A 14716-nucleotide genomic window follows, 5' to 3' on the forward strand; every position below is an offset into this window, starting at 1 on the left:
TTTATTTACCTGATGTAGCTAAACTAAGCTTAGTGTGATAATTTGATACTTATATATGAAGCGAAAATTTTATTATCAAATTTTTTGATTATAATAGTAATAATTTATGGAATTTTAAATAATTGTAATAATCATTGGAACTTTTTATACATTTTTGTGAAACGAAGATTTTTTGAAGTAATTTTCTGATTATAATAGTATTAATTTGTGGAACTTTTATGCAATTAAGGGTTACATTTTTATAGTTTTCAAATCGGAACTTTTTGATACATTTTTGTTAAAAAAATGCAATTAACTAATTTTTTGATTATAATAGAATTAATTTATGGAATTTTATAATAGTAATAATCATTAGAATTTTTTGATACATTTTTGTGAAAAGAAAATTTTATTTAGTAATTTTTTTATTATAATAGTATTAATTTATGGAATTTTATAATAATAGTAATAATCATTGGAACTTTTTATACATTTTTGTGAAACGAAGATTTTTTGAAGTAATTTTCTGATTATAATAGTATTAATTTGTGGAACTTTATGCAATTAAGAGTTACATTTTTATAGTTTTCAAATCGGAACTTTTTGATACATTTTTGTTAAAAAAATGCAATTAACTAATTTTTTGATTATAATAGAATTAATTTATGGAATTTTATAATAGTAATAATCATTAGAATTTTTTGATACATTTTTGTGAAAAGAAAATTTTATTTAGTAATTTTTTTATTATAATAGTATTAATTTATGGAATTTTATAATAATAGTAATAATCATTGGAACCTTTTGATACATTTTTGTGAAACGAAAATTTTATTGAGTGATTTTTTGATTATAATAGTATTAATTTATGGAACTTTATGTAATTAAGAGCTGAATTTTTATAGTTTTCAAATCGGAATTTTTTGATGCATTTTTGTGAAAGAAAAATTTTATTAACTAATTTTTTGATAATAGTATTAATTTATGGAATTTTATATAATTAAGAGCTAGATTTTTATAGTTTTTAAATTAGAAACTCTATCCATTTTTCTGAAGCAAAAATCTTATAAATTAATATTTTGATTATAATAGTGTTAATTTATGGAATTTTATATAATTAAGAACGAAATTTTTATAGTTTTAAAATTGGAACTTTTTGATACATTTTGTGAAACAAAAATCTTATTAACAATTTTTTTGATTATAATAATAATAATTTATGAAATATTAAGATTATGAACTACATTTTTATAATTTTTTTAAATTGGAAATATACATAATATCTTGGCAAAAGTTACAACGATTAAAGCAGTCAATTAAAATTTTTTAAATAATATCAAGTTATTTTTTACCATTATATTTGTTTATTAATTTTTAACAATTCTATGACAGATACAGGAATTCTTTTCGCTAAACTTTATTCGAAGTTGACATTGATCCTCAAAATTGATTGCATTATTTAAAGTTGAACTTCTCTATATATATTTTAAGAAATTTTGTCCATCTTCAAAAACTGATGATACATTTTTGGCTTGAAGATCTTCCCTAATTTGACTTTAAGGATCAGTTATCCTGTTGATATGGCAGGAAAATCATGTTTATGTTTGTTGTTATCACATGACATCGATTCAAAATTATTAGAACTGTCTTAAAATATTCACGTATTGATTTAAAAGAGAAAACTATATAACTAAATAAAATTGAATAAATTAATAGTACATCTAAATATAAATGTTATATATACTAATTTAAGCGGAGATACAGGAATTTTTCCTCACATTTACTCCAAATTGAAATTTATCGTTCAAGTTAACTACATTCCTTTAAGTTAAATTTCGTTTCATATTTTAACCCTTTCTAGGGCTGTGGGAAGTATGCTTCCCATCAAATTTATCAATCTTTGTATGAATTTATGTAGGTTGGCATAAGTTCTGACACATTTTTTTAGAAAGACAGAAACTTAGATGCTTTAGTTCTTTATTTGACACAAAATGATGTGTCTTGATTTGATACTTAATTATTAATTAACCAAATTAATTAATGAATCAAATTAAATTTATCTAATAAGCTAAATGAATTCCTTTTCTTATTCTAATTTCAAGCCTAAAAATATTTTAACATAATAATACTAGAAAAAAATGGCCCTTTAAAGGGTTAAGACATTTTCCGCTCCTACGAGGACTGGTAATAAAGTTACGACTCAAAGATCTGCCATAAAATGACCTTGAGGATCCGTTTTCTCATTAAAGTGGCACGAAAGTCATGGTCATGTTTTGCTGTTGTCATATGACCTCGGTTCAAAATGAGAAGGTACACCTTAAAATGCGGCCATGTGAATTCAAAATGGAAAGTTATGCAAGTAAATGGAATCAAATCAATTATTAATATAACTAAATATAATTGATATTTATATTAAATTTTTTATAAAAACTATATTTTGATCCATTGGACACACACTGATTTAAACTGCTTTGCGACATACTGCCAAGTCTCATCATCAATGCTTTTAAAGAAATGGAAATGATTCCCTCGTTTTTCTTTGTATTTTTTAAAATTATTCATTAGTTCTTTATTATTATTTATCCTGATTTGTTCTATTCTTCAAAGGATTCTTCCGGAATCCCCTCGTTGGCTGATGTCCAAAGGAAGAGTAGATGAAGCCCTGAAAGTGTTGAACAAAGCTGCAAAAACGAATGGCAGAAAGCTCTGCGACATCGACACCAAGCTGAAGAAGATGATGGTGAAAGCAACGGAGGTAAATTTTGAATATCGTGCTAATATAACCCAATCTATTTAAATATTTAGCAAGAGAATTTTTTCTTAACATTTATGTTCCTCGTCTTTTCGCATTGGATCATCCGAACAATCCCATTGGGTTAATTCAACGTGTGGCGGTTACATTAACTCTACTACCTTCTCTTTTGATACAACAGATGGCGTTACCTTATTGACATCAAGGTATATTGTTTGCCAACGGATTCTGAAACTCTCCGCGCTTTTGCGCATATGTTAAGATGGGTTTAATAGTCAAATTAAGGGTGGGAGGAAGAATTAAAGGAGCAGATGTTTTCATTTAACAATTAAGTAAACTCGGATTACTCGCAGACTAAATTAAAATAAATTAATAAGATCAGAAATGACACGATACTCAAGTACACATGAAAAAAAGGATTGAACGAAACAGTATCTAATAGGGTCAAATCAAGGTCAAAGAATGACGAATTCCAGAAAAGCGCTCATTCTTCTGCCTCTCCCCTTAATGAGATAGAATCGTTGAGAAGTGGTCGTCTCAGGATACTGAAACGAACAGTATTTCCCATGATCCTCTTGGAGGTCACTATTAGATTGTATTCTAAAGGAGTGTCTTGCTTTGGATTTTCGTGTTTGTTTTGTCTTGTGAAATGGGGAACTTCGAGAATAATTAAGTAATTGTTCCTGAAATTCGTCTACTATTTTCATCTATCTCATAATGAAGTTATAAAGAGCCTCGTCCCTCTACAAGTGTTATTTACCAGTAAATAGTGAATCGTATGTATGTTTCTTATTTATTTAATTATAAAACATACAAAATGGGATACGTACACAACAGAATGTTTGAATTTTACCGGGGTTCGTTTGGATAGTGGAGGTTATATGGTGTGGAGAACGTTCAATCAGCAGGTGGCAGAAGAAAATAAAACAACGACGTTTATTGACACGAAGACGCACAGGACAGCACAAAGACGACAACTATATACAGCACAAAAGACGATTATCTTCAGCCGAGATGTGCAGCAAACAACAGCATACACAGCAGCATACAAAACAGCATAAACAGCAGCATACAACAGATTCTACTGCAGACAGTAGCTCACAGCTTAGTTCAGCACTAGCCTCACTCCGGCGCTGCTCTGCTTATCTCTGGAAGGCCAGTTCTTTACCATCGGTTCCGACTACGACGACTCCACTGGTCCACGACTCAATTCACGTCCCTGAATTCACGACGACGACTACTCTTTCGCTCCCGACAATTCTCGCACTCCACTGGCTCGCGACTACCCGGCAGCTGCGGCTGATTCCTTTTATAGGTCTCAGGAGGCGGGGCTGGAAGCCTCTCAACCAATCTGGAACGTTCGAGGCGTAACTCGGTTCCTACTGGACGGATCGGGAAAATTCTCGATGTTTCGGGTATAATCTATTTTGGCGCCAAATTCGCCAAATTCGTCGCCAAGTCGCCAATGGTCGCCAAGCTTTGGGATCTCCTATGGAACCCACTATTCTGGGAAGCCGCATCAAGGATTCGTAGCAATATATTATAAATAGGAGCAGAGTGCATGTCCGTCGAGGTGGGCTATTATATGATTAATGCTATTTTGGATTCGATTGTTACAGATTAACTAATTAAAGTTGTAGTAGAAAAGCTAATGCATATTGGAAGAATGCTTAAGGGAAAAAATATATATATAATTTACAGCGTACTTTAAAAGTAAATGTATATTGCAAAATTAAAGTGAATATTAAAGATCTGGCATTCTATGAACTTATAAAGTCTGAAATCACAACTAATTTTTAAGATATTTGATTACGTTCCGTAATGAATTTTTTTGAAAAACGTCCAAAAAATTGTTATATTTGGAATATTTGTATAAAAAAGATTGAAAAAACATCTATGAAACCAAAATATACCAGTTAAGTGCCAAAAGATTTTTAAAAATTAAAAAACAGTTTTGTTTTGCTTTTTGTTAACAAGAGGTATAAAACAAAAATCTTCTCATTTAGACGATTATCAAATGATTTGCTTAAAATTTTGCAGATAATTTAAGGAATATATTATCTACTTCCTGAATTAAAAAATAAGCTGTATTTCTATCCATTCTTTAAATAATGGCGTTCGACTGATAAATAAATAAAATTTTTAATTTTTTTTTTCATTTTGAAGCATTAAAACATTCTGTATGATTTATTACAGGATAAGGTTATTTATTATGAATAGATTATCTATTACAGGAACTGCAAAGCATATTAAGAAATTATACCAAATTTGAACAAAAAATATGTATTAGATTTTTATTTATGTAGTTTTTTCGTAAGAAAATTCTATCATATTCTATATCTGAGAAAACAGCATCTAAACATGTAAAATAGCCTGAAATCTTATGTAAATGTCAACATAAAAATCAGTGTCATTTCCCAAAAAATGGAATCAAATTTCTAACGGTTTAATAAAGAAACCTCTTCAAACATTTAGAATATTAAATAAAAAAAATCATAGTTTCGCAAAAAATCGTCTATCCAACTTATAATCAGCTACCTTAAAAGCTGATGGAATTCAACAAGTACTCTAAAAATGCGATGCCAAATATAAAATTAAAAGTAATAAATAATGCCAATGGAAAATAACAGATAAGCTTCCACCTCTCTCGCGAAAGTAGAAACGAATAAATCAGCATAATAAAAACTACAGACCTCAACTCCTTGATTTTTGTTATAATTCAGTGTAAAAAATATTAAATGTAATCAAGACATTAAGCTTATAATCCCGTAACTAGTCTTTATATCTATTTAGCGATAATATAAACCTGTAATAATGATAAAATATCGCATTAGTTCACTAATTTTTATTTACAAGATTCATTGTGTTAATGGAAATGAAACTTATTATGTAACTTCTAATTCCTGCAACTATGTTATATTTGATTACTTTATCAGTCGTGTAATGTTTTAAATATCATAATTATTAAAACTGAATACTAATATCAATTATAGCTACAAAATAATTTTTTTTTTATTTCTCGGACATAAAATAAAATAAACTTTTCTGATTTTCTAAATGCCAAAACAGAAGTTGGATTTCTGAAACGGGGAGAGGACATTCTTAAACTCCTCCCAACATTACGGATGTCGCCGGACAGTTATATATACTTTTGATTATAATGGAACAGTTATGGAATGCTCTCAGCATGTAGACATATATCATAATATTTTGAAAGTTTTCACTCTTATAAAGACAATTTTTCTGTTTACATTTTGGCCTTTCATTAGCCAGGTCAAAATGCTAAAACAAAAGCATATCCATAAATCTGAGAGGCTGGAGTAACAACCCATCTCTATAGATTCGATTTAGGGATCTAAAAATCATATGATCAGCGTTATAATGTTCCTTGTTAGAAATATGTATGAATGTTATTTGATATTCTCTATCTACTTTCATATACTTTCTATGCACTTGCAAAGCCTAACATGCCTAACATGATTTTATTCGATTGACTAAGATTTTAAATATGATTTCTTTTCATTGACTAACAATTTAAATAACATGATTTTGCTCGATTGATTAACAATTTAAATAACTCCATTTGATTCGATTAACTGACAATAACATGATTCTGTTCGATTCAATGATAGTTTCAATAACATGATAGTCCGATTGATTAACAGTTTAAATAACATGATATGGTTCGATTGACAGATGCACGAATCGGGTGAAGCCAGCGGGAATTACCTGGATCTTCTGCGAACTAATGGCTTGTGGCAAATGACACTCAACATATACTTCTTGTGGTAAGTTCAATTTTTAATTAATTTTCATTAAATAACAATTAATAAAAATTAATAACTCATTAATTAATTATTATTTTTTATGTTTCTAGCAAAACTTTATTTATGGAGTTTAACATAAATGTTAATATGTTCAAATTTTAGAAAAAGTATGTTTAATGAATTTTTATTTTCGAGTGTACGATGTATGTATGTTACGGTAAAAATGATTAATCGGCTGATTATGTATAAGTAAAGGTGATTATGAGTAATCACTACTGTACTTATCGGTGATTATGAATAATCACTAGTGTACTTATTGGTGATTATGAATAATCACCGGTAATGATACATAATCATCAGTATATATACAGTATAATATACAATGAAAAAGTATTATGATCATTGAAAAAAGACGCTGTTCATTGAGATTTTTAATTAATCATTGAAAAAAGTTACTATTCGTTGATTTTGTTCATTAATCATCGGAAAAAGTTACTGTTCATTGATATCGTTCATTAATCATTGAAAAAAAAGGTACTGTTCATTGAGATTGTTCATTATATAAAAAAGATGGTGGTCATTGAGATTGTTAATTGGTCATTGAAAAAAGACTCTCGTCATTGAGATTGTTCATTGGTCATTGAAAAGAGACGCTCGCCATTGAGATCGTTCATTGGTCATTGAAAAGAGACGCTCGCCATTGAGATTGTTCATTGGTCATTGAAAAGAGACGCTCGCCATTGAGATTGTTCATTGGTCATTGAAAAGAGACGCTCGCCATTGAGATCGTTCATGTTCATTGGTCATTGAAAAAAGACGCTCGTCATTGAGATTGTTCATTGGTCATTGAAAAAAGACACTCGTCATTGAGATTGTTCATTGGGCATTGAAAAAAGACGCTCGTCATTGAGATTGTTCATTGGGCATTGAAAAAAGACGCTCGTCATTTAGATTGTTCATTGGTCATTGAAAAAAGACGCTCGTCATTTAGATTGTTCATTGGTCATTGAAAAGAGACGCTCGCCATTGAGATTGTTCATTGGTCATTGAAAAGAGACGCTCGCCATTGAGATTGTTCATTGGTCATTGAAAAGAGACGCTCGCCATTGAGATTGTTCATTGGTCATTGAAAAGAGACGCTCGCCATTGAGATTGTTCATTGGTCATTGAAAAGAGACGCTCGCCATTGAGATTGTTCATTGGTCATTGAAAAGAGACGCTCGCCATTGAGATCGTTCATGTTCATTGGTCATTGAAAAAAGACGCTCGTCATTGAGATTGTTCATTGGGCATTGAAAAAAGACGCTCGTCATTGAGATTGTTCATTGGTCATTGAAAAAAGACGCTCGTCATTTAGATTGTTCATTGGTCATTGAAAAAAGACGCTCGTCATTTAGATTGTTCATTGGTCATTGAAAAAAGACGCTCGTCATTGAGATTGTTCATTAGTCATTGAAAAAAAGGTACTTTTTTCAGTGTTCAGAATTATGAAGAGGTTGGAAAGGAAATGCACTAAACTATGAATTATAAAAGAAAAACAACGAATAATATTCCCGATTTTGTCACAGTTTTTAATACTGCATTGCGGAATAAATGGATAGATTTTAAAACCACAAGCAATGATACAGAGATACACTAGCTTGTAACGAAAATGCAAAATCTAACTGCTCATTTTATTCGAACAGGTTTGTCAATTCCATTGTCTATTACGGGCTGTCATATAATACCAACGAGCTGGCGGGCGACGCCTTCGTGAATTTCGCAATCTGCGGCGCTGTAGAATTTCCAGCCTATTTTCTCACCATCCCCGCCATTCGTTCGTATGGAAGGAAGAACCCTCTGGCCGGTGCTATGATCATTGGTGGAATAGCTTGCCTTCTCATGTATCCACTACCTGCCGGTGAGTTTAAAAGTTTATATTTAAAAAAAAATGCCCACTAAACTAAAGAATTAGGATTTAAAAAATTCATTTTTGAAACAAATTTGATACATTAGTCCCTGTGATACCTTTAATTAATTTAATTTAAATTTGATACCTTTAGAATTTTCACTCGCTAATTAATATACTATAGAACATCAGTAGTTATTTCTAAAATATTTTAGTTTTCAAGGCATAAAACAATAAAGAAAATTGTCCTTTGAAATAATAGGCGTAACATTTTTCAAGCCTTACCTCATTGACGTAGGAAAAAAATTGTCAGTCTCTCAAATTCTATTGGCTGAAAAATAGTTAAAGCACTGCACATGCGCGAATAATTTTCTACGCCATCAGAATAGCCTTACCTCATTGGCGTGGGAAAAGAATCAGAAGTATTTCCCCATCAGCGTAGGAAAAGAAAATTCGAGGCAGCGTGAAAAATGAATCATTTTTAATTAATAAAAAAATAATCGTTCTCTTAATTATCATGCAATTTTCCAAAAATTTTATTTTGGGTTTCAAAATATTTGTATGAAAAATTTGAATAAAATCTGATCCATAGTTTTCCATAGAAGACACACAAAAACGAACATTGCTTAATATAATACATGCTTTTGTTTTAGATCCTTGGTGGTTGAGTGTGACAGTATCTATGATTGGAAAATTCTGTATCACTTGTTCTTTCGCCATCGCCTTTGTATTCACAGCAGAAATCTTCCCAACAGTGGTGAGGAACATTGGTCTCGGATCAGCTTCAGTCTTTGCTCGAATTGGATCTATCCTGGCACCATTTGCCAGGGAATTAGTGAGTTGCTGTTATAATGATTTAGAAATAATCTTAATTTTCATCATTTCCATTTTTGTAAATCTAGAAATATTCTTCGTAATTTTTATTCGTTCTGTGTCATTAAAAAAGCTTAATCGATTTTTGTCTTTTGCATCATTTTATTCTAGAAATTATTTTAATTTTTAATTTTTTTATGCTTAAATTATTTTTTATATCCATGCCTTTTGAAGTTTCATACCAAAATTTACTGACCTTTCTTTGTAATATTTTAATCTAATATGTTCTGTGTAACTTATAATTTTGCATTTTATTATTTTTGATTTCAATGTTTTGTATTTAAAATTGCATACATTTTCTATATATCTAGTATTTTATTCTAGAAATTATCATTTTTTTACCACCAATCTTTCAGTGTGACTTTTCTTTAAATTACATCAATAATATACACACGTTTTATATATGTTTACACGTTTAATATACACACACATTTTATTTACCTGATGCTATTTTTGCTATTTAAATTCCTTTATTGTTTGTTCAAATCTGCGTAATTGTTTGTTTAAATCTGCTTTTTCTGAAAAATTGGTTAGAAATCTTAATACAACATCATAAAAAAGTTATCCTCTTTATTTTGTGTAATTTTTTACCTTAGTTTTTAAAAACATTTGATTAATCGGCTTGGATTATAAACCGAACCGAGATGTTATGTTTTAGCTTGTTAACATATTTGTTATTAACATATTTGCTTGTTAACATAACATTATGTTAACATATTTGTTCAGAAGGGTGACGTATTAAATTACTACGAAGATAACCCGGAGAATTTTTAAATATTCTTTCTATGAAACACAAAATACAATATACAGAAAACGCATCAATTTTCAAATAAATATGAAATAAATTCCCTAAAACTTTCCGACACAGGTATCAACAATGTGACTTCATCAGTGTTTTTCATGATTTTTCTTCCGAGATCTTTACTAGAATTCTATTACATCGAATACATTGCTGGCGCACTTTTAAAAAATAAAATAAAATAAAGCTCTCTGCTACAAATATGATTTTTAAGTATAAAATTTTGAGATATTTTTATTTGATTAATATGAGTTCATCATTTGAATTCATAAATCAAATTCATAACTTATTATATTATATATGCTTAACCTGTAATACAGTCTATAAGTGGACATTTTTCTGTCGTGTATATTTCTTTGAACTAAATGAATAAAATTCTTTTATAAATTACTCTGTGTATAGAAGTGATATAATTCGAATATTTTTTTTTCTTAGGGAAATGCAACTCATCCTGTGGTACCTCAAGTGGTCTTTGGAGTCCTCGCTTTTACTTCCGGATTGTTGGTATTCTTTCTCCCAGAAACAAGTAACGTTAGCGTGCCAGAAACGCTCGCCGAAGCAGCTGCCAGGTAACAACATATTTATAATAACTGAGATGCAAAGATTTCGAAACTTATATAAATTATTCCTAAGTGATGTTTTTCCTTTGTAATTAGTTGCATGAAGATAAATGGTATTAATCAAAATTATATAGTTAATTCAATATATTTAAAACCAGCGGGAGTAGTCTTTGTAAAACTTTCTTGCAAACTCTCTAATAAAGGTGTTATGTCAGAGAACGCTTTGAATGGCATTGGCATACAATAGTCACAACATATTAACTTTTGACGTGGATTTGGCACTTTTACTGAAGCTAAAGTGTCAATTTTTGGCGAGTTATTTGGCGAGATTAATCCCTGGCATGCGATTAATAGCAACCGAAAATCGAATCTGTGTTTTAAACGCATTTTACCCGATCGATTGGTATAAAAATTTGACACAGAATTACATTTGTGGCCACAAAATCACATACTAAATAATATATTTATGTCACTGCAACTTTGAGCTGTCGTGTTTACAGGTTTCAGACTGACAGACAATCCATCCTTTGATAGATAGGCCTTAAAATTTGACATATGTGTAGATTATAGATCAGTGTATCGAATTATCTATCTTGCTTGTGCATCGAATTTTACAGCTGCAATTAATACAAGTTTTATCAGAAAGATAACACAATTTTCTAAATAACAACACACAAAATAGTATGTATAGTTTCGGACTCTAAATTCTTTGAGATCTTACTTTTAGTCTTCAGACGTTTTTTTGTTGATATTGAACTTATTTAACCAACGTATCCGTCATACTAACAGTTATACTAAGATTATATTATTATCTTATTAGATTAAAATTTAATAATTATATTATTAAAAACAATTTATAATGTAACTATTCATGGAATTGTATTTTTGTGTCATTGTAATTTGCATTATATTAAATGTATGATTTTCCTAATCTGATTTGTTCTTTTCATTTAACTATTTCATTGAAATTTGACACTATAATGACCAGTATTTTTATTGTATCTCCGAATTTTATTTTAAAAATGACAGCTATATGATCAATTTATTATTAAATTTTATTAACAGCCTTTTGAGATCCCATTATATACTTTATTACATAAAGTTGCATTGGAAATTCAGCAAAAGGCGCAGACTACATATGAAATTAACACTTTTTAAAGATAATATCAAAAATCAATGCTGATACCCAATGTTTCATGTATTTAACAGGGGGAGATCTAAGAAAAAGACCAAAGAAAACGGTCATCATGTGACTGTCAAGCTGTCCAACATGAACGATGATAAGGATGTGATACAGGACGATGAACTGACCGTAATATCCCCCTCACCGAAGCCACTAGCCAATGGTAAGAAGCTGGAGAATGTCCCTGAAGAAGATGGCCACAACGAAATAACTAAAAATAACCCTTCCCCCGAAGAGAAAACGGAACAGCCCAGTCCCGACGAAAGCCAAGAATTGATCCCAAATGGAAATTCAGAAGTTACTGTACAAATCGAGAACGCCGATTCATCGACTGGCGCTCCTGATGCGGAGGAACCTGACGAGAAGACAAATCTTTGATTCTTTCTTAGGTTGGAAAAAATCTGCATACTTTAAGGAATTGTTTTTTGTTCCACCCCTCATTATTACATACATTTGGATGAATATTTTTGATACGATTTTTATTGTCGTTTTTTACATGAACCGGTGAAGATTAGTGACTTCTTGTAAATACTGATGCTATTCCCATATTTTGAAGGAAGTGGTATGCATCACTTTGGTTTGAGGCCATTGTCAGCCGAACTTTTGCTCACTGTTGGTTATATATATATATATTAAATGTGTTAGTGTTGTTTCATATCTCATCTTATTCGTTTTATTACCAGTATGCTACTTATTGAAAAAATGTCTTATATGTTCTAGCCATTTGTGAGATTATTTTCTTAATATACTGGAATTTGTGGTGAAATTCTTTATATATGTTACCGTTAAAGTATATAATGCAGTTATTTCATAGAATACCTAGTTATTCCATGAAATAACTGATCGTGTCCTTTAAAGTGTGTAATATGTTATTAATTTGACACTTTAACTAGTTATTCTATGAAATAACTAGGTATTCTATGAAATAACTAGGTATTCTATGAAATAACTTGTTATTCTATGAAATAACTTGTTATTCTATGAAATAACTTGTTATTCTATGAAATAACTAGGTATTCTATGAAATAACTAATGAGAGACAGTTAAAGTGTAAAATAAACAATTTATCTAAAATGAAATTAAACTAATGATAGACAATTAAAACGAAAAAGAAGCAATTTATCTAATTTATGCAGCGTATAAATGGTATTTATGGAAACGTACCCTAAAATCATTTGTTACAACAAGGATTACTAAAATGACACTTGGAATTACAAAGAACATTATTTCTAAAACAAAAACATTTTTTTTATTTCTAAAACAAACAAACGAAAACATTAATGCAGTAGGGGTGGAAGGTAAATATATTTGTCGTGCGAGATATATGATATAGATTATTTTACACTTTAACGGGCTTCAGATCGTTATTCTATGAAATAACTAGTTAAACCATGAAATACAAGAGAGTTTTACACTTTAATGGACACGATCAGTTATTTCATGGAATAACTAGGTATTCTATAAAATAACGGATTTCATACTTTAACGGTAACATATATATAATATATACATATTTACGACACGCGAATATGTTTTAATTTCGCAGAAGATTATTGCTATTTTCTATGCTAGTAACATTGTATTGATATGAACTGTTTAACTCGCCTATTGAAATGGTATACAAGCAATGAAAAATTGTAACTTGTTATTAAAATGTAACAATTAAATTTAGATAAAAATACAAAAAGTCAATAATTTTTAAGATATTTTCATATTGCTATATAAGCATATATATATATATTTCTTTGAAATCTTTTTACTAACGTCATTTTTGATAAATTTTAACCAATTACTTTTTATGCAAGTATTGCTTTCTACTTAACTTATTGGACACGGCAAATGGATGCTATATTTGTATATACTACCAGATCATAAAATTTCATCTCAGAAAAATTTTGTATCTATAAATCTCTATATTTTGTAAAAATAAATAAAATCTGAAATTTGAACGATTATTTTTATGTATGATGTGTATTTTTTTAAACTAAATATTTATCAGGTGCTTAGTAACAACCGAGTGATAAATTCCAGATGTTATTTTATCTTTAAATATGTTGCATATTTGTAAAAACACTTTTGTTTCAAATAAAGCTATTTTAAAGACAAAGTGTATTTTTTTCTAAGAAAATTCATAAAATTATGTGTTTTTTTTGTTTAGTAGAATCTGTTTTTTTTTTGTGTTTAAGCTCATGAAAGATAAAATTCTTATTCCTAAATTCAAAGATATTCGTATTTTTGCTTATCAGAATCGACTGTCGAACGAATGAAGCTTAGAAAGAATTAAACTAGATGGAATGGTACCCCTAAAGCCTTCCCGCTGCATTCTCTAATAAAGGTGTTTTCCTTTTCGACATGCATAGAATTGTGAACCATTAAGAGGCTTCGCATCCCTTGGGTTGCGAGTTCGAACCCCACCTGCCGAAGACTCTCCGTGTGTGTGTGGTGGCTGGCGCACGTATAAATCCGTCGTGGTCGGAAAGTCCTCCATGTCGGGAGTAATACTACTGGGATTGCTGTATCAGAGGTGATCGTTCTCTGATTCAGGTCTAAATTACGATCTTTGAATGAAATGCATGAATGAAGTACTCCCCGCAAAAAGGGTTGTGATGTGTGATTAGCTAAGTCGTACTCTTGGCCCTAGTTGGCGCTACTGAAAAAACAGAAGACGCTCATTCGGCTTAAATCGCTGACAGACAACTGTCAGCTGGCTTGTAAAGTGCCGTAAGTCACAACACAACAGGGAGAGGCTGTGTTTGCCAGGAGTGCTCGTATTTTCTTTTTCACTACCGCGCAAGAATGTTTTGTCATAGAGTCAAAAAAAAAAAAAACGATACTTGTTAATTCATTTCATACCATTGGCATTAGTTAAGAAATATCCATCTTCGTCTTAAATTCAGCTTGAATTATTTTACGAT

The 14716-nt window shown here is 30.1% G+C and overlaps 1 protein-coding gene across 5 annotated transcripts in view; it reads left to right on the top strand.

Annotated features, from left to right (window-relative positions):
- The window catches only part of LOC129975634 (organic cation transporter protein-like), an 81421-nt gene extending 67573 nt beyond the window's left edge, over positions 1 to 13848 (top strand). For all 5 annotated transcript variants that reach the window (XM_056088721.1, XM_056088720.1, XM_056088722.1 and 2 more), the window contains exons 7-12: positions 2587 to 2734; positions 6428 to 6519; positions 8184 to 8398; positions 9040 to 9221; positions 10494 to 10627; positions 11828 to 13848. In XM_056088721.1, coding sequence (XP_055944696.1) covers positions 2587 to 2734; positions 6428 to 6519; positions 8184 to 8398; positions 9040 to 9221; positions 10494 to 10627; positions 11828 to 12179 — 1123 coding nt within the window. In that variant the 3' untranslated portion in view covers positions 12180 to 13848. The remainder of the gene's footprint in view (positions 1 to 2586; positions 2735 to 6427; positions 6520 to 8183; positions 8399 to 9039; positions 9222 to 10493; positions 10628 to 11827) is intronic.
- The last annotated feature ends 868 nt before the right edge of the window (positions 13849 to 14716 follow it).

Source organism: Argiope bruennichi, chromosome 7 (genome assembly GCF_947563725.1).
Source record: "Argiope bruennichi chromosome 7, qqArgBrue1.1, whole genome shotgun sequence".
In the NCBI taxonomy this organism is placed as follows: Eukaryota; Metazoa; Arthropoda; class Arachnida; order Araneae; family Araneidae; genus Argiope; species Argiope bruennichi.